Raw genomic sequence first — 25,443 nt, 5'->3', positions numbered from 1 at the left:
AACCTCACATCACTGTTTATATAGAACATAACTAAGAAACTGCAAAAACTCATGTTTATAGAAATTGATGTCATCAATTTGTGCCAAGTTATGCATAAATAACATACTTTGCTATATTATTCATTTCTCATGATTTCATATATCGCTTATTGCATTTCTAATCATGTTTCAAAGATGCATGAACTTAATTTACACAAAAACAGATGCTTTATCTAGCAAGTTATGTTAATGAGAAATAAAATACGTTCCTCAGCCAATTCAAATACCAGTGGTACAAACAAAAGTAAGTCATAAATAAAAAAAGATTTTAAAGTTAAAACATTTGACGATTAATTTTCTCAGTATTGAGTAACAAATTGTGTCAGTTTCAGTGAAATAGGATGAATAACACTAATATAAACATGCAGAAGGGAAAAATCAACAGGAATAATGTTATCTTACTTTACTGTCTCCATCTTTCTATTGTCAGAAATGAGTTGTTAAAGTCTTGATAAGATTAAAACACAAATAAGATGTTTACAATTTACATTACAGTAATTCCACCCTCCTGAGAAGTCATAAGATTTTGCAAAATAATTAATTTATTTAGAACAATTAATAATACATTTCAAACAAGAGATGTTTGTAAAACACATATATGCCCCCCTCCCTCCCCCTGGTGCAAAATTGAAAAGGGTTATACATACACATCATTTAATTGATAGTAGTATGTAATATCATCAATTCAAAATATTGAGCAGACAATATCTTCCAATGTCAATAGCAGATTGACCATGTGACCTAAAAATCAATAGGGGCCATCTACTCCTTATGCTGTATCAATGTACCAAGTTTGGTGTCAATCAAGCAAATAATTCTCAAAACATAGGAAACAATGTATTACTATGTCCAGTTCAACCACTGACCTTTGACAATGTGACCTAAAAAACAATAGGGGTCATCTTCTCCTGAAAATGTACCAGTGTACTAAGTTTGATGTCTGTCAAGCAAAGGGTTCTCAAGATATTGAGTGGACAGTATATCACTATGTCCAGTTTGACCTTTGACCATAAAATAAATAGGGGTCATCTTCTCCTGAAGATGTACCAATGTACCAAGTTTGATGTCTGTCAAGCAAAGGGTTCTCAAGATATTGAGCGGATAGTATATTCCAATGTCCAGTTTGACCCTTGACCATGTGACCTCAAGATCAATAGGGTCATCTTCTCCTGAATATGTACCAGTGTACCAAGTTTGATGTCTGTCAAGCAAAGGGTTCTCAAGATATTGAGCGGATAGTATATTCCTATGTCCAGTTTGACCCTTGACCATGTGACCTCAAAATCAATAGGAGTGATTTACTCCTTAGGATGTACCATTGTACCAAGTTTGATGTCTGTCAAGCAAAGGGTTCTCATGATATTGAGCGGACAGTATATTCCTATATCCAGAATAGATTGACCCTAAACCTTTGACCTTTTGAACTGAAAACAATAGGGGTCCTCTTCTACTCATAACCAACCCACATATGAAATATCATTATGATTAAGTGAATGGTTCTCAAGATATTAAGCGGACAACATGTGGTCTACTGACCGACCGACATGTGCAAAGCAATATGCCCCTCTTTTTTGACGGGGGGCATAAATATCAAATACAAGGGCAATAACTCTGTTTTTGCTGATTTCTTTATCAAGTCTATTATGCAACAGATTTCCTTTATTTATTTTTCACATACATTTTGTGTATTTTTGTATAGAATTAGTTTAATGTAATTGTTATGAATACTATTATATATATGCTAACATACGTACAGTCCTATTGCAGCACAAGCAAAACATTTTTATAGTTTTCCAAAGTTTTCTAGACTGAAAATTATAAGTCCTATTTACTACATACACAAAAGGTCTTATTGACTAATCTAGCCTTGGACTTCAGGTTATAACTTAAACAAGGGTACTTCACATATCTAGAACTTAGTAAACTTCCCTTGATAGTATGTGTTTGTTTGATGTAACGTATTTTGTTTGGATCAATGTTTATTACAATGAAGCATCAAATTAACATAAACTCAAACAATCGAATTTCAAGATATGTCTTTATGGCAAGCCCTATTACTATTTATTTGTAAAATAAGATATCTCTTTAGATAAGAGAGATATCTCTTTACACTAGAGAGATATCTCTATTGGTTATAGAGATATTTCTGTTAAGTTAGAGAAATATCTTTTTACACTAGGGAGATATCTTCTTAACCAAAAGAGATATCTCTTTAAACAAAAGAGATATCTCTTTAAACAAAAGAGATATCTCTTTAAACAAAAGAGATATCTCTTTAACTAAAACAGATACTTCTTTAAACAAAAGAGATATCTCTTCACACTAGGAAAATATCTCTTTCTCTTTGAGAGATATCTCTTAAAGCTAAAGAGATATATCTCAAAGAGAAAGAGATATCTCTTTAGCGTAAAGAGATATATCTCTATCATTGTAAAAAGGGATATCTCTTCAAGTTAGAGAGATATCTCTTTAAATTTCAAAAAGAGATATCTCTTTAAATTTTTCCCTCCGGTGATCATAATGACTTCTGCCTGTTGCATCGCCATCAACATGATGTAACCATATTGTTTAACCAATCAAAATACTTCTAGTGTAAAAATGGCAGAAAAGGTTAAAGAGGTAGTTGGGGAAACATAATTTGGTATAACTGTAAATCTAAATCCAGTCTAGCTCACGTATTTTGTCATTTTATTGTCTTCTTTTGTTGTTACCTGTATACACTTGACGTGCGGTAAACGCAAAATCGTTGCCCGGGATTGCAACCATCATGGTAAGATTTGCTTTGGCGGGCTTCCGGATTAGGGATAATTCCTTAAGTATTCAAACTAATAAAAAATATTGGAAAGAGATATCCATTTTCTTTGAGAGATATCTCTTTTTCAACGATTAAAGAGATATCTCTTATACTTTGAGAGATATCTCTCGAGGAATTCTTAGTGAGATATCTCTTTAAGTAAAGGAGATATCTCTCGATGTAAAAGAGATATCTCTTTTTAGAGAGTTATCTCCTAAATTTAAGAGATGTCTCTCATTTTAAAGTGATATATCTCTTTAAAATAAGAGATATCTCTTTATTTCAAAGAAATATCTTATTTTTCGAATAAAGAGTAAAAGGACTTGCCATATATCTTTAATCATTTGACGATATCATCATCAATAATTGCGCGAAATAATTGAACTAATGTGAGCATTAATCAATTCAATTCTTTGATGAAATAATTTATTTGATGCATTCAATTTATCATAACATTTTGGCCCCACATTGGAATCAAAACCCCTACCCTTGGAATCATGAAATTTACAATATTGGTAAAGGATTACCCGCTCCCTCTTAATATTCATTTACTTTTAATTCAGTATCAATAGCATCATTAAAACTAAGGTGTTATGCATAAACATGCCAAGTTTGGCCCCACCCTGGGGGTCAGAACCCCCTAACCCGGGGATCATGAAATTTACAATTTCAGTATAAGCCTTTCTGCTCTACATGACTATGCATTTAGTTTTTCCTACACATGTGCAGTTGTAAAGAAGAATATGTTTGAAAATTGGTAAATTTTTGGCAGTTTCTGTGTCCTCAAGTTTAAAATTTATGTCCCCCTTGTCCCAAAGATGCTTCATACCAAATTTGAAAAGAATTGAAATGGTAAAAATGAAGAAGTTAAAAATGTTCAATTTTTAATGCATGATGGATGTCGACGGACACCGACCAATAGCTAAAAATTATACTCAATAAAGGAATTGTTTGACAATTTTGTTCATCTAATCGAAAACATATATTTGCTAATGAAATAGTATAATCAAATATTCTATGGATTTAAAGACTATGCATCTATCACTGATTTTCAGTAGTTTTAAACTGTTAAGGTATCTGTTATCTGTGGTGGACTGCATTTACAGTAGTTTTAAACTGTTAAGGTATATGTTATCTGTGGTGGACTGCATTTCATTTGATTTTCAGTAGTTTTAAACTGTTCAGGTATATGTTATCTGTGGTGGACTGCATTTATAGAAACTTGAATGCTACGTACCTTCATCAGTTAGTTCATATCCAGGTTGTTTCATGGATGACATCGTGGACTCGTCTACTTTGAGGCAGCTGATTGGATCGCTTCCATAGTACCCAGCACTCCTGTTGCATTGACACACTTTCTTTGTTCGTCCAAATTTGCAATCATTTGGATTCATTATAATTCCACCCTCTGTAAAAATTATTTTTAAATAAATGAAAATGCATCCAAATCAAATATATCTACAGTATGCTGAAAAAAAATTTTTCTTTCCTTTTCCGTATTAGCTTTGTAATGTATATTTATGTACTTATATAACAATTGTAAGCAAATAAGTTAGCCATACTTGGCATGCCAAAACAATCCATTTGGGTCATGTGTCAATTTTCAAGACATACTGAAAATGACACCACGGCTGCATTCAAGATCGTAGCAGCTAGCCTAGGGCTTAAGTATGGCGACCGATTTGTGCCAATTTACAATGCGTTGTCTTAGTGGGTTTTTTTCTTTTCTTTTTGGAGGTGAGAAGTAGGTAATATCATTTTGTTGTCATTTCATTATTTCGGGACGAAAAGTCGCTTACTATTGTTTTGTTGTATTTTTGCATCCAAAAACATAAAAACGGTAAAGCGTAAATTGGCACAAATCAGCCACTATACCTATATTTCGTTAATGTTATTAAAATGAAATTTGACTAAATATGCCTCTGTCAGAGTCAGACAATATTGTAACAGCTTCTAGGCTAGCCGCTATGATCTAGAACGCAGTCCAGAGGTCTATTAGCAGAGCGTGTGCCCGTGAACATTCTCAATATAATCCTTTTGGTGCTAGCTAGAGGTGAGCACTCGCATGCGATCACTCTACTGAACATGCTTCTGTCTTCCTTGATCTACATATTTGTCATTTTAAGCAAAAGATTAAGTTGACAGTAAAAAGTAGGTCAAAATCCAACGTTGGTGCCAAAAGAAAGGTTTTGTCACAATTAACCAATGCAGAAATATGAGAGGTCTATCATTCACCATTCAAGTTATGAGCAAGGCAGACAGAATAAAAACAATATGCACTCAGATCTTTGATAATGGGGTGTAAAAGTCATGTGACCACCTGTCTTGCTCTTCCATTTAGTGTTCTCACTTTACATTAAATGGTTGTAAATGCTTATATTGGAAATCAAGGAAAGTGTTCTACTGCAGTCAGTTCAGTTGGTGCTGATGTAAATATAAAGTTACAATGATGTAGGGATTTCTTGTTATTAATTATATAATATATATAATATTGGGAATGATTAATAGTTGCCAGCATTTTGGGAAAATGTGCATGACTGTATGTGTAATGCAGGTCATTTGATTTTTCTACAATGTTGGCTTCTTAAAAAATAATAAAACCACACATACTTCATTGTTTAAATGACAATGCTCTACTTATGTGTGATTTAAGAAATATTCTAACTTCTGAAAATACATGAGGATATCTGCTCGAACTGTAACAGGGAGAAGTCATTATGCTGGCATACTTCATGAAGCATGTTAAAGCTTCATAAAAATGAGTGTCAGCATGAAGCATGTTGCAGTTCATATCCTCATGACGTATAATGAAACTTACATTCTATTTTCATTTCCCCAGCCATTAAAATATGCATACTACATATCTTCAAGAATCATTAATGCAATAGCCGAAGTGCATTCATGAGAAAATGGCTATCATTATGATTTGTATATATATAGATATCAAAGGCAAAAACATTTGAAAAGTAATATTTTTGAATGAATGACAAATGGAAATAAAAAACATGAATGACCCACTGACAGTACAGGCCACATATGGCAGTCAAGTTTCATAAACACTTTCACTGTATTACACAAGGATTATTCCCTGAAGTTCCAGACAATGTTAAGTTTTTTTAATAAAGGTGTCAAAGGTTAAAGTCAAGGTCATAACATTGCTACAAAAGCTCCATTGGAAAAGCCTTGTCAGAATTGTACCCACTAGAATAAAACATTCAATATACTGTATTAAATTATAAAAATTTCTTGCTACAAATGGACACACACACACAAAATAATTAAAAGCACTAAAATTTCAGGGCATATCTAAGCACAGGTAGTCAACATTCTCAATTTTCAATGATCTATAAATTTATAAAAGGATTTGTTATATATATGAATACCATGATTGCATTTGCAGTCGGGAAGCCTGCACACTGGAAAAAACACAGGGAGTGCTGCTGTGTCAATTCTATCCAAATTATAGGTGCCATTGGGACAAGGAAAACATTGGTCCTCTCCTGGGTCTTCTACTGTTCCACTACATAGCTCATGTCCTTCATCTGTAATTTGAAATTAGAATTGTATACATGATTTTGGGGAGAGGGCATAACAAGTTATATAGTAATGTATGGAGTCAAATTTTAGTGGTTTGGAAAAAAAATAAGTACTATGTAGGGACTTCATTTTCTGCATGGTCAAAATTAAGAGATTGCATCTTGGGCCTGATTTAGAGCAAAGATGCCTAGGAGCAAATCAACTGCACTGGTGAAGGAGCAAGAGTGAAAGGGGTCAAAGTGCACAAATTGAACAAGAGGCCCATGGGCCACATCACTCACCTGAGCAGCAGTTCCTAGCAATAAACAAGCTTGAGCAAAACTATCATTATACATGCAGCTTCAAGGTTCAGAAAATAACTTTTCAATTATTAAACTTGACTACTAATTCATTAAATATCATATGCCCCTGTAGACAGGTATGGCCTTTATATTAACAAATTTCATCTAAGGATGCTTTGTGCTATTTCGTTTGGTTTCCTTCACATGTAAAACTTTGATCCACTATTGTGGCCCCACCCCAACCCCTGGTGTCATGAATTTTACAAACTAAAATTTCCACTTTGTCTGGAAGCTTTCTTGTAAATTTCAGCTTTTCTAGGCCATTGTTTCTTGTGAAGAAGATTTTTAAATGACCCCACCATATTTTTTGCAATTTTGTGATTATCTCACCTTTGAAGGGGACATGACCCTTCATTTGACCAAACTCGAATCCCCTTCACCCAAGGATGATTTGTATAAAGTTTGATTGAAATTGGCCCAGTAGGTCTGGAGAAGAAGTTATTCCTATATATCAGCATGTAAATTTTTTATCCCCTAATGTGGCCCCACTCAACCCTCGGGGGCCATGATCTGAACAAATTTGAATCTACTCTATACCAGGAAGCTTTCACTTAAATCTGCACTTTTATAGCCAGGTGGTTCTTGAGAAGAAGATTTTAAAAGATTTTTCCTATATATTCACATGTAAAACTTTGATCCCCTATTGTAGCCCCAACCTACCCCAAGAGGTCATGATTTTAACAAACTTTTAAAAATGTGCACTATGTTAGGAAGCTTTCATGTAAATTTCAGCATTTCTGGTCCAGCTAGTGCATCTTCACAAGTCAAGGGTTATTGATTTGTTACCTCGCACTATAACTCTTGACATCAGTGATTATCAAAAAGTTGGGCTCATTCTGATTGGTTCCACAAAAGAGTGGGAACCAATGAGAATGCGGTTCTATTTCTAACAACGCAAAGCGAGAGATTCAAATAAAAACATGTATATTGATACCTACAGTTATGGTTATTTCTATCGTTTAAGCAATATTGTCTTAAGCAAAAAGGTTTCTGAACTTGATCTACTATCAATTAACTTAAAAAATGGTGTAAATATTACAATTGCGTGTGTTTATCAATACAGCAGTATGAGATCACGTCATTTGTATCCATGTACACCATAACAAGATGCAGTGATTTCATTGGATGTTTTATTTATAGTGGATTGCATAAAATGGTCTTTTAATGAGCCCAATTTTATATAGCAACTGATGTCAAGGGTTAGTGCGAGGTAACTAATCAATAACCCTTGATTTGTGAAGATGGGTGCAGTGGTTCTTTTTTTAAACAACTCAACTCTATTTTTGCTTTTTTGTGAAAATCTTTTGAAGAGGGCATGGCCCAGCCCTTCATTTGAACAAACTTGAATTGCAGTCACGTATATAAGAATGATTTGTAGTAAGTTTGCTTGAAATTGTGTTCTGGATCTGGAGAAAAGGATTTTCCTATATATATCTGCATGTAAAACTTTGATTCCCTATTGTGGCTGCACCCTACCCTCGGAGGCCATGATCTGAATCTACTCTATATCAGGTTGAAGCTTTCTAGTAAATCTCTTCTATTCTGGCCCAGTGGTTCTTGAGAAGAAGATTTCTTAAGATTTTATTTATAAATTCACATATTTCTAACTTTGATACCCTATTGTGGCCACAACATACCCCCGGTTATTTTAACAAACTTAAATGTGCACTATGTCAGGAAGCTTTCATGTAAATTTCAGCTTTTCTGGCCCAGTGGTTCTAGAGAAGACGATTTTTAAATGATCCAACCCTATTTTATTTTGGCCCCCTACAGACTCTAAAAACTTGTTTATGAACATTAAACCTTTAACTAAACAATTTTTACTTACTGATATTACATATCTTTGGTCTACAGCATGTAGAACGTCTGTTTTTCTCTCGAGAAATAAATCCACTTGGACACGACTGAGTCTGAAAAGATAATATAATTTTTTTGAATTAATAACTACAGCATTATCAATCATGAACTTTCAAGAGACAAATGCCAGAGTGCATTTTTTAAACGCTATATTGTTTGGTCATAGGAAATCTTTGCGACAAGTAAGAGCTATTACAAGTTACGATTCAGACACGCAGTGGAATGAAAAATAAAAGATGGATGGGCAGACTGACATTGTTGATTCCTATCTACCAGTTAATTTGATTGAGGTTCAGAAGTAAAGAATTTCCATTATATATGTGTGAGCTGTATAAGCCCACATTGGCTGGGCCTGCATAGTTAGGATCTTCCTGATGTTTGTATATATATTCCCCATAAATGTCTCCACTAGATGTTTTCTTCAATATTTTCAGAACTCTAAGCAGGACAGGGGAAGTATTGAAATTCTTCTAAAGACCCCAATAATTTGCTGGTTCAATAGGATAATGCCTGCATCATAGAAGTTATTTTGAAACGAAAACTTGGAAGGTTCAAGCTTACATTTTGCACTGAAAGAAAATTTTTTAGAAAATATTAATTTTCCTCCAGAAAACATACTTATTCTATAGACCCTTCCCACCATACCTACAGTATTACAAATGCTGAATGACCTTGGTATAACCTTGTGAATTACCCCCTGTTCCACTGGTCAAGGAGTCATGAATTTCACATCCTCGATATATACGTTACCCTTCTGAGACCAAAACCCCTGGCACAAGTAGTTATGGAATTTTATAATTTTGGTTGAGGTCTGATGTTCATGATAACTATATATGCCATCAGTTATAGTCTGCTTCTTCTTCAGGTGTAAAGAGTAATATATTTTAAAAACTGCTTTATCTTTTAAAGTTTGACTTTTACATACCCCTAATGTCCAGTTTTTGGGCCCCTTATACCCATAAACATAATGCATACCAATGTTGGTGAGAAATGGCTGTTTGGAAGCAGTTTAGGTATGGATAGCAATAAGTACCAGCTGAGGGTCTCAGCAAGTATAGGTATGGATAGCAATAGGTACCAGCTGAGGGTCTCAGAAAGTATAGGTATATATGGATAGCAATAGGCACCAGCTGAGGGTCTCAGAAAGTATAGGTATGGATAGCAATAGGCACCAGCTGAGGGTCTCAGAATTGTGAAAGTATAGGTATGGATAGCAATAGGCACCAGCTGAGGGTCTCAGATGGCCTAAGAATGTTTTAAATACTCATAAAAGTGTACATATACTTACACACACCAGAGCGGTTAAAGCCACTAGCAATATACATGTAAATGTGTTGTTCTGCATCTTCTATTGTTTTATATAACTGAAAATAAAAGAAATAAAGTATGTAAACTAAAACAACAATGAAATGGAGATTGTTTTTAAGAAAAACAAATGTCTCCCAATCTCCCCAAATTGGAAGTGCTCCAAATGAAACCTCCTTCCTTTAATGTACTGCACGATATGGAGGGAAAAGCACGAGAAGGAACATAGACATTATGAACTAACATAAGCCACATAGGAGAAGCATTCACAAACAATTTTACATCTTCCACACCTCAGATCCACTATAACTTTAAAGAAAACAAATGGATTCGCCTTTCCCGACAATATGCACATTTGCAAATGGCATTGAAGTATTGTACAAAATTTCAAGTCTATCAGATAAGCCATATAGGAGGAGAAGCATTCACAATCTATTTTAACACACTCCCAACCCTCTTAGATCCACTATAACTTTTACGAAAATAATTGGATCCTCTCATCCCACAAATATGCACATCTACAAATATGGCAATGAAGCATTGTACATAGTTTCAGATCTATCCAATAAGCCATATAGGAGGAGAAGTTTACATCCTCCACCTCTCTTAGATCCACTATAACTTTTAGGAAAATAATTGGATCATCCCGTCCCAACAATATCCACATCTAATAACAAGAGGCCCAGGGGCCTTATAGGTCACCTGAGTATCATGTAACAACCTTCCAATGTTTGAATTAGGTTTGTGTTTAAATATAAGAATTTTACTTTTGGATGGAAGAAACATTGAATAGCTATGTGGTCATGAAGTACATGTGTCATTTTTATGTTTAATCAATAATCCTTTTTAAAAAACCTAGGTCTGAGACATCATAAAGAAAAGGGTTATTTACTCCTTAGATAAAACCAATATAAGAAGATTTTCAAAGAATTTCTACATTTTCACTATATGACCAATAGAGCCCCACCCTAACACAAGAACCCCTGCCCCAGGGGCCGTGAATTTCACAATATTGGTAGAGGGCTCAACGCTCATTATAATTATGTCCACAGTTTGGCTTCTTGATGTCCAGGAGTAAAGAAGAAGATTTTTTAAAATTACACTCATTTTGATGGTTTTTGCCCCATCCCTCAGGCCCCAGGGGGGCAGGGACCACGAATTTCACAATTTTTGTTCCCCTCCACCCACAGATGCTATATGCCAAAATTGGTTGAAATTGGTTCCGGGGTTTCAGAGAAGAAGCTGAAAATGTTCAAATGTTAACGCATGACGACGGACAAAAACAGAAGATTTTCAAAGAAATATTGCATTTTCACTATATAATCAATCAGCCCCGCCTTTGCACCAGAACCCCTGACCCAGGGGCCATAAATTTCAGTTTTGAAAGAAGCATCCTTGATCATCATTATCATACTATTAGTTTGTCTACTTAATACCCAGCAGCAGAGGAGAAGATTTTCAAAGAAATAAAATGCATTTTCACTATATGATCAATAGGCCCCACCCTAATACCAGAACCCCTGACCCAGGGGCCATGAATTTCACAATTTTGAAAGAGGCATCCTTGCTCATCATAACCATGCTATTGGTTTGTCTACTTAAATACCCAAGGACAGAGAAGAACATTTTCAAAGAAATAATGCATTTTCACTATATGACTTATAGAGCCCCACCCTAGCACCAGAACCCCTAATCCAGGGGCCATGAATTTCACAATTTTTAAAGAGGCATCCTTGCTCATCATTACCATGCTATTAGTTTGTCTACTTAATACCCAGAGACAGAGAAGAAGATTTTCAAAGAATTTCTACATTTTCACTATATGACCAATAGAGCCCCATCCTAACACACCAGAACCCCTGATCCAGGGGCCATGAATTTCACAATTTTTAAAGAGGCATCCTTGCTCATCATTACCATGCTATTAGTTTGTCTACTTAATACCCAGAGACAGAGAAGAAGATTTTCAAAGAATTTCTACATTTTCACTATATGACCAATAGAGCCCCACCCTAACACAAGAACCCCTGCCCCAGGGGCCATGAATTTCACATTTTTGGTAGAGGGCTCAACGCTCATTATAATTATGCCCACAGTTTGGCTTCTTGATGTCCAGGAGTAAAGAAGATTTTTTAAAATTACACTCATTTTGATGGTTTTTGCCCCACCCCTCAGGCCCCAGGGGGGCAGGGACCACGAATTTCACAATTTTTGTTCCCCTCCACCCACAGATGCTATATGCCAAAATTGGTTGAAATTGGTTCAGGGGTTTCAGAGAAGAAGCTGATAATGTTCAAATGTTAACGCACGACGCATGATGCACGACGACGGACAAAAACAGATAGCAATAGGTCACCTGAATGATTCAGGTGACCTAAAAATACAATGAAGCATTGTACAAAGTTTTAAATCTACCTATCTGATAAGCCATATAGGAGAAGTGTTCACAAGTCATCTGACATCCTCCACCCCTCTTAGATCCACTATAATGTTTAGGAAAATAATTGGATCCCCCTGTCCCAACAATATGTACATCTACAAATGGTAATGAAGGATTGTACAAAATTTCAAGTCTATCTGATAACCCATATAAGAGGAGAAGTGTTCACAAACTATTTTACATCCTCCACCCCTCATAGATCCACTATAACTTTTAGGAAAATAATTGGATCCTTCTGTTCTGACAAAATGGACATCTAACAAGAGGCCCATGGACCACATTGCTCAACAAATGAGTCACCTTGGCCCATATCTAAAGATTTCGCATGTAAAAATTAGATTCCTATTGTGGCCCCAACCTACTCCAGGGGGCCATGATTTGAACAAACTTGAATCTGCACTATGTCAGAAAGCTTTCATGTAAATTTCTACTTTCCTAGCCCAGTGGTTCTTGAGAAGAGGATTTTTAAAGATTTTCCCTATATAATTGTAAGTAAAATTTTGATTCCCTATTGTGGTCCCATCCTAATGCTGGGGGTCATGATTTTAACAAACTTGGATCTGCACTATGTCAGGAAGCTTTCATGTAAATGTCAGCTCTTCTGGCAAAGTGGTACTTGAAAAAGATTTTTAAAAGACCCCATCCTATCTTTGCATTTTTGTGAATATCTCCCCTTTGAAAGGGCATAGTCCTTTTTTTGAACGATTTTGAATCCCCTTCACCCAAGGATGATTTGTACCAAGTTTGGTTGAAATTGGCCCAGTGGTTCTGGAGAAGAAGTGAAAAGTGTGAAAAGCTTACAGACAGATGGACAGACGAGAGACAACGGACAACAGGCAATCAGAAAAGCTCACTTGAGCTTTCAGCTCAGGTGAGTTAATAATGGCAATGAAGCAGTGTACAAAGTTCAAGTCTATCCGATAACCCATATAGGAGAAGTGTTCACAAACTACTTTACATCCTAGCTCCACCCCTCTTAGGTCCACTATAACTGTTAGTAAAATAATTGGATCCTCCTGTCCCTATAATATGCACATCTACAATGGCAATGAAGCATTGTGCAAAGTTTCTAGTTTATCCGATAACCTCAATGTCGGAAACCCACAGTTGATTATGTTTCGTTCCTCTTCCCATCACCTGTGGGTCCATTCATTCCTACTCGCTCATTCTCATGAATAAATATTTCAAAATATCGTTCAATCAAAGTAATCGTAATAGTAATGGAACTCTTCTGTTTTTAAAGGTAGCATCAACTTAACTTTGCTATCACAAGAATTGTATACAGAAATTGGGTTGAAAGCATCTTGTTAATTGGACAAATTCACTCAGGGTATATGATGAGCGCCCAATTATTTATTCATGAGATTAACTAGCGAGTAGGAATGAATGGACTCACAGGTGATGGAGAGAGGAATGAAGCGTAATCAACCCTGGGTTTCCGACGATGCCTATAACCCATACTGGAGGAGAAGTGTTCACAGAATTCTGACAGACAGACAGACGGATGGAGAAAGCACAACACGAGTCCCATGGGCCACATCGCTCACGCTTGGCCAAAAACTAAACATTTCTATATGTTTGCATGTAAAACTTTGGTCCCTATTGTGGCCCCAACCTATCCCCGGGGACCATGATTTTTACAAACTTGAATCTGCACTATGTCAGGAACCTTTCATGTAAATGTAAACTTTACTGGCCAAATTGGTTCTTGAGAAGATTTTTAAAGATTTTCCCTATATATTTGTCTGTAAAAATTTGATCCCCTATTGTGGCCCCATCCTACCCCTGGGGGTCATGATTTGAACAAACTTGAATCTGCACTATGTCAGGAAGCTTTCATGTAAATTTCTACTTTCCTAGTCCAGTGGTTCTTGAGAAGAAGATTTTTAAAGATTTTCTCCCTATATATTTGATCCCTTATTGTGGCTGCATCCTACCCTGAGGGCCATGACTTGAACAATCTTGAATCTGCACAATATAAGGAAGCTTTCATGTAAATTTCTACATTCCTGGCCCAGTGGTTTTTAATGAATTTCCCTATATACATGTATTTGCATGTAAAACTTTGATCCCCAATTGTGGCCCCATCCTTCCCCCGGGGACCATGATATTAACAAACTTGAATCTGCACTATGTCAGGAAGCTTTAATTCAATTCATGTGCACAATAATTCTTTTAAAGACAATAACTAACTAATTAGAGATATCTTCAATCCAATTGAATACGCAACTTCCAAGAATCAGCTCCTCTGTGATGGAGGTATGTTCAGTATTCTGTTGAACGCTTGAGTGGGTACAAGATGTATACATATACTATAGACTAGCTATATGTAAATACAGATAAAAGTAATGAAAGTGTAAATTTTGTTTATATCAGCTGTTGGTATTCATTAAACTGACCATATCAAGAATAATATTTGTTTGAAAAATGAATTTATTTTTTATTTCCTCTTCTGCACGAGTGATACTTTAAACTAATCAAAGAAACATGGTGATTATCGATTTTTGTTCGAGCTATTTTATTATCATTAAAATTGCGTGCCCTAGCAGTTTGGGTGCAGGTTGCATGATGTTCGATACACATCGTTAATAATTTAAAGGCAGCGATAAGCATTTGTACCCGATGTGTGTGGATGAAAGTATGTTTTGCGTCTCACTGTGCGTAAGAGTTCCACAAAGGGAAAAAACTATTGGGCATCTCGGAAATTGCGTACCAGGTATTAATGATCTCTTTAATAGAATTGTTGCTCTTAATATAAAAGAATTGATGGGCACATATAAATATATCTTCAAATGAATTAAAGAGATCATACCAAATAATTCATATTGTGCTCCAAATAAAATATTACGAGCAATAACTTCATAAAAATGATGTGCACAATCAATTAAATTGATGAGAGCTAGCAATTGATGCACACATAAAATCAATTATTGCTCTCATCAATTGAATTGATGTGCGCATTAATTCAATTATATCAATTGTGTGTAATAATTCAATTGATTGCACATATCAATTAAATTAAATTGAATTCAATAATTGAAATGATCATACAACTTTGAATAATTAAAGATTTCTTTAAAATCATTTAAAATGAAAGGCGAAGATAACAAACAATGATCTGAATCTCATAACTCCTATAAGCAATACAAAATAGAGTTGGGCAGACACGGTCCCCTGGATATACCAGAGGTGGGATCAGGTGCCCAGGAGGAGTATATGTTAATTTGGTGCTCCATGCATCTTCGTAACAACAGTGTGCAAAATGTTTCTAGAAAAATTTATTTGGAATATCACAATCTGTATGCATATAATGGACACGAAATTAAGGCGATTTAAGCCATATCCAAGAACTACATATGATGTATAGATTTTATGCAGCTTTTTCATTAATCCGATATTCCTTTGATCCTCTTATCCTGAACTTTCTCTTAGCTCCTCATGTGTGTATATGTCACAATATAAAAGCGGGGGTAAGAGTCGGAGGATATCAAATCTCGGATTACTTTTTCATACTATACATGCAGTATCTAACTATCGCAGCTGAATAAGGGGATTTCACTGTAGCAGCTGCATATCACTAATAATCTAACAACAGTCCTATGGGCCTTTATGGTCACCTGAGTGCAATGATAAATATATCACACAGCTAAAACCTTGTATTGATAATTATTTCATAGAAAAATATTGCATGTATTTTGTGCAGACAGCTGTCTAGGGTACATCTTAAATGCTCTATTGGCAATTCAAGCACCTGCATGTGAATGGTCATGGTAAGTGGTTTTCAAAAATGAAAATTTGCTCAATATTCAACACTTCATTGTTATACAGATATGTAACAGGAAGGGAGAAAAACGGACCAGACCGGGACTCAAAACCGGGCCCCCTGAATCTCTAGTCAGGTGCTCTACCAACTGAGCTATCTTGCCACCGGCGATCGAATCTGGCTGACGGCTATATTCCTCCCTCCTTAAATGTCTTCACACCCTGAAGACATCAACCCAGGATCTTTATCCCCTAGCTGCTGGCAGGCATTTTCACCTGTCAGTTCCAGGGGCTGGTCTACGGCACCAAATGTAACAGGAAGGGAAAAAATGCAACGGACCAGACTGGGACTCAAACCCGGGCCCCCTGAATCCGATCTAGTCAGGTGCTCTACCAACTGAGCTATATCTGACCACCGGCGATCGAACCCGGCTGACCGCTACAGAGAGATACATTAATTTCATATCAAATTTTGGCCAAGTGAAGTGATAAATATTTAGTTAAAAATCATAGTTTCATATAAATCTTATTTTCCAGGAACAAAATTTACATGGTGTTTTCACCTCATTATTCAAGGTAACATGACTGGTTACATAATTTGGTTGAATATTCTTCAGCCGAGGCAACCGTGATTACTGACTAGCCTACATATATTGTCGACTGACCAGTTTCGGTGACCTTAATAATAAACCGCAATTTTCTCATTAATCACTTGGATTAAATAAATAAACAATACACCTACCTTTAAAGTAATTTAATTTCTTTACTTTCATCCAAAAATTTCAATTTCATTGGTACATTTATTGAATATATTTTCGTACCAAAAAACATGTCACTTTGTGGTCCTAAAACGGTGACGTCTCCTATTTCGGTGACCATTGTTAATATAAGTTTACCAAAAGCTTGTAACTGTAAAAACATATATACAGGAGGAATGTGCAACTAAACATCAATGAATAACATAACATAGTGTAGAGTTCTATACTTTTGGTATACTTTATATTAATTTGAAGGTTTGCTTGAAAAAGTAATAAGTAAATGGGCTTATTTTTGGGGTGCCCATGTTGATTTTTTGCATACGCTCCTTCTAGTTGTTCATTTTTGGGAACGTACTCTATATATGTTTGCAAACACTACGGCAAAATTAATGACGCAATCTACACCCGGAAACGACAACGTGCACTCGTAAACAAAAGGTCACCGATTCTGGTCAGTCACCGAAATAGGGGTGCATAGAATCACCGAAATTACTGCTAATCACCAATATTACCTAAGAAATGACTGAAATTACCAATAAAGGGGCCGAAATTACCTCAGTATATGTTAATCTATATACCATCTAGTCACACATCAAATTTCATGAAGATTGGTAACGATTTGAAGGAATTGTTTCCATAAAACCGATTATTGTGACGTGTGAATCCGAGTTACTTCCCTTTACTGACAGGTACTCAGTAAGTGAACTATAAATAGGGCCCAACCAGTAAGTTCCAAATGGCAATATAAAATTCAGGACAAATATTTTATTTCATTAATACGTGGGAAATAACTTGTATTTACACTTCACATTAAGCGGTTTAATGACCACAAATCCTTCAAATCGTTATCAATCTTCATGAAATTTGATGTGTGACTAGATGGTATATAGATGAACATACACTAAGGTAATTTCGGCCCCTTTATTGGTAATTTCGGTCATCTCTTCGGTAATTTCGGTGATTAGCGGTAATTTCGGTGATTCTATGTACCGCCGAAATAGGGCAGTCGACGATACGTAGATCTATGCTAGTACCATGTTTACAAAACTGCATTGTCGAACCGAGTCCTTATTTCTTGTCACATATGTGACATATACAGTAAACTGCATTCCATTTAATTTCTGTGGAAACGAGGGGGTAATTCATATTCGGTCTCTTCTGTCCCCTTGTTTGTGGCCTGAAGTCTTGACCCTGTGTGAGGGTAACAGCTACGACAGACCGAATAAATCACCCCTCGTTTCCACATAAATTACAATCCACTGATCGTAAGAAACAAAGAAAGGATTAACACCGATCTTGACCTGGAATTAGATGGATATATATTTTAGATCTTACCCGAATAGACGTTCTTCATCTATTTTTAGATAAACGTAATTTTATTTCTAGTCAACTTGTACCCTGACCGACTCGTACCCAGGTCAACTCGTACCCCATAGGTCAACTCGTACCAAAAAGGCAAAAGTCATCTCGAACCCAAGAATCTGCCCATAATACAATATATCTATGCGCATATAAGTGACATATGTAACCAGATTCTTGGGTACGAGTTGACTTTTACCTTTTTGGTACGAGTTGACTTTTACCTTTTTGATACGAGTTGACCTGGTACGAGTCGGTCAGGGTACGATTTGACTTGACTCCGTAATTTTTGGATATTCCGATTTACACACGGGTAAACGCGTTATCGGCTATTCGGTTGTCATCGGAGAATACGGGACGTTTCGCCCCTGAGGACGTTTCGTGCTAAGACGATTCGCCCCAAAAGACGATTCACCCTGTGACGTTTCGCCTTCGGACGATTCGCACTTAGACGTTAAAACGATATTAAACTTACATTGCCGATTGTCTTTATATTCTTCATTTTGTAGATTAATGTTTATAAATATCCATACTGATTAAAAAATAAGTTAATATTCTATGTTATAGAAATAATCAAACATGAGGAATTATAATTATTGGGATTAACACTCTTAACAAACTAGGTAAGTGATCTAAGCGAGATTAAAGACAACTTCCGCGATGGCGGTACCACTTCAAATATTAAGTTAATTGCATCTATAACTTGCGTTTGCCGGGATCAATATTAATTTGGAGATGCTCCATGCAGATGTCATTTCCACGAAGAATATAATGAGGAGACTCCTTTCAATTATGAGATTCCGTTTATATACTTTAAAAATAAAATTAAAATAATCTCTTCAATCCGTACATAGCAGCAGAGATAGCAAAGATGTCAGGTAAGTGAAAATGTAAAACGTCGCAATATTATACAAATCTTGATTTATTTTCAATTATCTAAATATTTATATGTGAAAATTTTGATGTATGTTCGATAATCTTGATATTTGTATGCGACATTTTTTATTTACATTTCATAATCTTGTTAATTATATTCATTTTATTGATCAATATTGTCGAATATAAATCAAAATTTATTGAATATACATGTAAATTACAAGACTATCGAGTATAAATTACAAGACTATAGAATACAAATCAAAATTTTCGCACATAGAGATCAAAATTAAGAAATATAACTCAAGATTTGTCGAATATGAATAACAAGATTATCGAATATAAATATCAAGATTATCGAATAAAAGAATTGCATGGTGTTCTGTTTGAAAAATATATTTCAACGTACCAGATTAACATTTGAATTTGTTCCAAGTTGTAAATCTATTTCTCTGAGAGTGGAAAAAAAGATTGCTTTTCTAAATAAGAGACCATGATTTCCTTGATTTACCCTCCTAAATCCTCTACCGGATATACATGAATAATTTCGATTAAGAAATATGAAAAATTGAATGTTCTGTATTACTTGAACATGTGACCATAAATCATATATAAAATGCTTAAGCTGCCCTGTCCAACCAGACTTGTATATCATTAAATATGAATGCTTTATATCAAAAGGAAACTTCAATCATACTTAAGTACTAATTAAATTCAAGATCTAATTTGATTGAGGAAATTCGGCGTACATGGGCTAGCATCATGCCTGTCTATGTTTTTTTAAGATCAAATGTAATTAGACAAAATTAGACATTCGGTTCAATGATGTATGTTTGGGAAACATAGGGTAAGTTCATACGTGATTTTTATTGATGAAGACACATTCTATGCAGCGGTAATTGTAATACTACTTAGGTATATGATCATCCTTTCAACGGCTAAAAGCGCAATTCAAGCAATTCCCACTTATCAGCCAATCGGCAATGCATCAAATTCACTCATGGATGCCACCGTATTACATCCGAGATCTATGTCGAGTGCGCAAGACATTCGAGGAGTTCCGATTGATTTATCAGCACCGAAAATAGAAATTTCGCAAACTTCCGCCAGAGGTCGTTCGCACACACACAGAGGACTATGGGTAGTATGGAAATTTCGTTATGTATTCTGTAAAAATCTACCAAAAATGTGATACTAGAACAGTAAAGAATTGTATTTATTCATTTTAATTTTTTAGACTTACATAATCCTTTAGGAAATGATAGATCGAAATAAACTTACAGTAAGAGAACAATGGAGTTTATTAAAATCATTGGGTAGGATAAAAACATGTTATCGACAACAAAGTAATTGTTATCGGTTTTTCAGAATTTATGTTATCGGAAATAAGGTTACCATCGTGTTTTAAAATACGCTAAATTGGTGTTTTAGTGATAGAAAAGTCGCAAAACTCGTGTTGTTAAGTGTCGGGAACGAAGTAATAGAGATTTATAATCACAGTATCACTGTCATGATCGTGTGCAGGATTGGACAAAACAAGATGGCAGACGGCATTTCCAAACAAAGGTAGGCTCTTAAAACTCTTCATTTTACCGACTTATTAGACGACGAATTTATGAATTTAAAACACTGCCTGGCCAGGGAGGCATCATTAAGTTGATTGGTTGTTGGAATTTTTACTCATGTACACGTACAACTCTAAATTCATTGATCGAAGTTGACGATGTTGCCTCGATAGAATCCGAAGCGGGCGAAGATGTTTCTAATCATGTTTTCATGCATTTTAAGAAAGATACTTTCGGTAAAATAGACTCTGCACATATCTTTTGATGAAAACTTCAACCAGTGTATGCGATTTGTCCCTTAAATTGCCTTGGTTAGATAGATATCTTGACTTGAACATTTGCTAATGTGCAGGATTGGACTGTGGTCGTTTCCACGATAAACGTGCCGGATTGGACCTCGATTTTGGTTCAGGATTGGACCCTTTCTTAAATACATGCATTTTTTCTCTCTTACAGATCCAGTCAGGAGCGGACTTCCTTAAGCTTAAAAGTTGCAAGTGAATGAAGTGTGTTCTATTTATGGTCTCCTACTAAAACCATGGTTTTGACAAACCTAAAAGAGCACGTGGAGCAAGGAACTATCAGTAAGCCGGAAGAGCCAGCTCGAAAATCTTTTAAGTGTTTGAGAATTTTACCGCGCACATGAATCTAAAGTTCTGCCACACGTTAGAAGGAGCCTTGTTCTCGAAGATCAACATGTTGAAAAGTCTTCATTTTGCAGAAGCAAATACATTTATATTGTATATACACATGTAGACCATGTTCGATTCCCAACCACTTAACATTTGTGATATCTGCATGGAATTATTAAAACTGAGCATGGGTTGACGTATAATAATCTCTTCAGGCATGATGGTTTACATTTCACAAAGCTGTTCAATGACAATAAAGACTATAAGATGTTGAGATGTTCATGTTTTCAATACTTAATCATCTGTCCACATGCACTTGTTCCTTTCATATGTATGCTTCTGCTGGAGCCAGTTTTGCTTGTTAAAGCGGGATTTATTATCTTTTGAAAAAATTCCCTATCATTTTAATTCTAATAGTCTTGAGTGCATATGTCGTGCAAGATATCGAGGCCAACTCACTTACAAGGATAATTACTTACGGTAAAAGTGTTTGTTAGAATGTCAAACTTATACGGTACCAATTTTGATGCACCAGATGCGCATTTCGATAAATAATGTCTCTTCAGTGATGCTCAACCGAAATGTTTGAAATCCGAAATAACTATGAAGTTTTAGATCTAAATATAGCCAAAAATAGCGTGCCAAACAAGTGGAGCCAAATTCGTCCAAGGATAAGAGCTATGCATGAGGGAGATAATCCTTAATTTTGAAATGAATTTCTAAATTTTATAACAGCAATTAAATATACATCCGTATTTTCAAGCTAGTAATAAATATCAGTATTTTTGTATTTAAAAACCTTTCGTTTCTTGTAATTACATTGAATTCAACCTTAGAGTGCATATACTGATGAAAGAAAATAAAAAGGATATTTTCTCAGAAATTCGCAATATCACTCCTGTAGCTGAAAGATGAACCTAAATGAAAAGCAGTTTTGTCCATGATGTTTTTTCTTCTTCAATATTTGCTGCTCAGATGAGAGGTTACTCTTCAATACAAATTTTTCACTAGTTGTTATTAGTTCAATACAAACGCAATAACATTGAAATATATTTAATAACAAATAAAAATTAAGAACACTTCTGGTTCAATGAAATAACACATCAGCATGTGTATAATGCAATGTAAAAGATTAGTAGTATCTCTGTAAAACAAAACATAATACCGTAAAAATAATCGTTTCATAATGTACATAGACGGATATATAAAACGGCTGCCATGGTATATGTATGCACTTCGTGTATTCAGAAAACAATGTAATTTTTTGTACTTCATGTTTCTTTTATAAGCGTGTGTTGCACTGGTCACAAACGAAGACAATTTCTCTGATTGATGTTTCCTTTTTACATGCCTACGAAATTCAGAATTGGTCTTGAATTCCTCACCACCAATTTCGCACATTCGAAGTGTACCCATCTCATGGAATGAAGTTCTAGGGCTTGATACCTGAAACAAAGGAGAAAATCTATTGTTACAGAGGATTATAAAATTATGATAATTTCTCACGTGTTTTATAGGTCAAAATGGCCTTATATATCCTGGATACGAACAGTCAACGTTACATCTGCAAAGATTGGTGATTCATGTATAGATCTGTTATATTGGTTCTATTTGAAGGAGATAACGAATGAATATTTTTACAGTAGCAATTGTCGTCGTTGGGAACTTAAACGACGATGTAATTTGATAACAGTAAAAAAAAAATTCAAAATACACCATGGTCATGTTGGAAATGTCTGAGAATCTAATAAGCTACATTAATCAAACTAAAATATGATAAAGTGAAGTCGAGATTCGAAAATATAAAGGATTTTGAAAATAAAGATAAAAAGAGGGTCCAATCCTGAACCAAAATCGAGGTCCAATCCGGCACGTTTATCGTGGAAACGACCACAGTTCAATCCTGCACATTAGCAAATGTTCAAGTCAAGATATCTATCTAACCAAGGCAATTTAAGGGACAAATCGCATACACTGGTTGAAGTTTTCATCAAAAGATATGTGCAGAGTCTATTTTACCGAAAGTATCTTTCTTAAAATGCATGAAAACATGATTAGAAACATCTTCGCCCGCTTCGGATTCTATCGAGGCAACATCGTCAACTTCGATCAATGAATTTAGAGTTGTACGTGTACATGAGTAAAAATTCCAACAACCAATCAACTTAATGATGCCTCCCTGGCCAGGCAGTGTTTTAAATTCATAAATTCGTCGTCTAATAAGTCGGTAAAATGAAGAGTTTTAAGAGCCTACCTTTGTTTGGAAATGCCGTCTGCCATCTTGTTTTGTCCAATCCTGCACACGATCATGACAGTGAGTATTTGCGTTGCGTCATCCTATGTACCGAGTTGGTGGATCTAATAGGAATTAAACAGTTTTTCTGATGACAATTTGATTGATTGATTCATTGATTGTATATTGTTTAACGTCCCTCTCGAGAGTATTTCACTTATACGGAGACGTCACCAGGGCTGCAAAATTTAGGCCTATGCTCGGCGCTTATGGCCTATAAGCAGGGAGGGATCTTTATCGTGCCACACTTTGTGACACGGGACCTCGGTTTAAGCGGTTTCGTCCACAGGCAATTGCCTGTGGTTTCGTCCAAAGGACCGTCCCATTTAGTCGCCTTTTACGACAAGCAGGGGTACTGCAGGACCTAATCGAACCCGGATCTAACGGATTTGTATATGTGTGATTAACTGTAAGACAAAAGAGTAAGGTAGTACATGTAAGGTATGGGGCATTTTATACTAGGAAGAGGGAGTTTCGACTGATGTCAAGTTATAAAATGATCGAGTAAAAATAGAACCAACCCTTTTTCTAAAAATGTGGATTTTTGAAAACATTAAAAAAATCTAAGCATCCATTGAATCCGAATTTTATATTTTTATTTCAGATAACATAGATGATTTCACTTGCTACTACTGTAGCTTCTCCACATGAAGAACATAGTACCGATAATCATCCCATCCCATCCCAATGATGTTATTAAATACACACGTTAATTATTTTTAAAACCATTTTTTGCAGCCCCTCCCTCCCCAAAATCATGCATTAATTTTTTTATTGGCTATTATGAATTTTTTTGTTCAAATCTACTTCTTATTTAAAAAAAAAGAAAAAAGAAACATCTGTTGAGGCAAGAGGTGTAACATGTGATAAAAAGGTGCAAGGGCGGATCCAGAGGGGGGGGGGGGGGTCTGGACCCCCCCCCCCTTTTTTTTTTGCGGACAAAAAAAGTTAACTTATTCAATTTTAACAAGACTTTGCGTCGAAATGATATGAAAGTGTATACTTGCATGTAATAGCATCATTCAAATTTATCAACACCAGTATATAATTTAATTCCATGATGAATAAGACGAAACGCTGATTTATATAATTTACGATATTTTCGTCAGATACAAGTATCACTTAAAATTCTTAAAAAAGTATATGTAACATAAAAGTTTTGTTTAAGAAGCTGACAATTTAAAAGTGAAAAGAAGTGCCAGGAAATGCTCAGAACGCAGGATTTTGCACCATTTACCGCAGACCCCTGGCCTATTGGGAGTAACCTTTAAATCAGCTTTTCTTTTATTTAAGATTTAAAATCAGATTTGAGTATAGGGATAAAAATGACTAGAACGTGAGAAAGAAGTAGTAAAAACGAAATCATTTGCATGTATAAAAACTGTCTCAAGATCTCCCTAAAATGTTATGTACACAAGCAAAGAAGGTGTAAATGGGTGGGGTTGGAAATCGTGAAAAGTAGCTATAAGATCGATCAAGTGCTAGACCCCCCCCCCCCTTCACAAATTCCTGGATCCGCCTATGAGGTGTGTAGGGGGGATTCAATTCCAAGAAATACAAATAGATGGACTCAAATCACAGCTCAACGAGAACAAATAAGTTTGACTAGAAAGAAATTTACTGATGATAAATTTTGCCTCATTTTAAGTAGTGTTGATAAAGATGTGTTTCTGTTTGTAAGAAGGGATGTAACTGGACCCACTAGGGGCCTTAGGGCGGCCCCCAGACCCCCTGCCTCTGGAAAAAATTCCACGCCCCCCCCAACCAAAAGTCCTGGATCCGCCCCTGGACCATGCATAATATGCAATTTGGTGCCAATGCAATTTAGTTCGATGATTATGCAAAAAAGGTTTTTTGTTATGCACTTGTTTATAAATGAAAGCAA

General features: G+C 35.5%; 1 protein-coding gene and 2 long non-coding RNA genes across 6 annotated transcripts in view; 1 reads left to right on the top strand and 2 right to left on the bottom strand.

The window, feature by feature from the left end:
- LOC125651868 (tumor necrosis factor receptor superfamily member 1B-like) overlaps window positions 1-18,233 on the bottom strand; it is a 31,859-nt gene extending 13,626 nt beyond the window's left edge. Inside the window, exons 1-6 of one of the 4 annotated variants that reach the window (XM_056166901.1) lie at window positions 17,868-18,176; window positions 12,289-12,408; window positions 9,857-9,932; window positions 8,540-8,621; window positions 6,217-6,375; window positions 4,071-4,241 (exon numbers count right to left, since the gene is read on the bottom strand). In XM_056166901.1, coding sequence (XP_056022876.1) covers window positions 4,071-4,241; window positions 6,217-6,375; window positions 8,540-8,621; window positions 9,857-9,913 — 469 coding nt within the window. In that variant the 5' untranslated portion in view covers window positions 9,914-9,932; window positions 12,289-12,408; window positions 17,868-18,176. Of the gene's footprint in view, window positions 1-4,070; window positions 4,242-6,216; window positions 6,376-8,539; window positions 8,622-9,856; window positions 9,933-12,288; window positions 12,409-17,867 lie in introns of all 4 variants that reach the window. The other 3 variants (XM_056166900.1, XM_056166903.1, XM_056166902.1) reach the window with 3 other exon arrangements.
- A 1,930-nt stretch (window positions 18,234-20,163) lies between these two features.
- Window positions 20,164-21,536, top strand: LOC125654937 (uncharacterized). Its single transcript, XR_007362516.2, has 2 exons — window positions 20,164-20,634; window positions 21,090-21,536. It is a non-coding gene; the product is annotated as an uncharacterized LOC125654937 (long non-coding RNA).
- A 766-nt stretch (window positions 21,537-22,302) lies between these two features.
- Window positions 22,303-23,927, bottom strand: LOC125666520 (uncharacterized). Its single transcript, XR_007366711.2, has 2 exons — window positions 23,520-23,927; window positions 22,303-22,711 (listed from the first exon to the last, which is right to left on the bottom strand). It is a non-coding gene; the product is annotated as an uncharacterized LOC125666520 (long non-coding RNA).
- Between the last annotated feature and the right edge of the window lie 1,516 nt (window positions 23,928-25,443).

The sequence above is a fragment of the Ostrea edulis genome, chromosome 5, assembly GCF_947568905.1.
Source record: "Ostrea edulis chromosome 5, xbOstEdul1.1, whole genome shotgun sequence".
NCBI lineage: Eukaryota > Metazoa > Mollusca > Bivalvia > Ostreida > Ostreidae > Ostrea > Ostrea edulis.
Note: the sequence above shows the minus strand (reverse complement) of the source record. Positions and strands in the feature narration are given on the sequence as shown.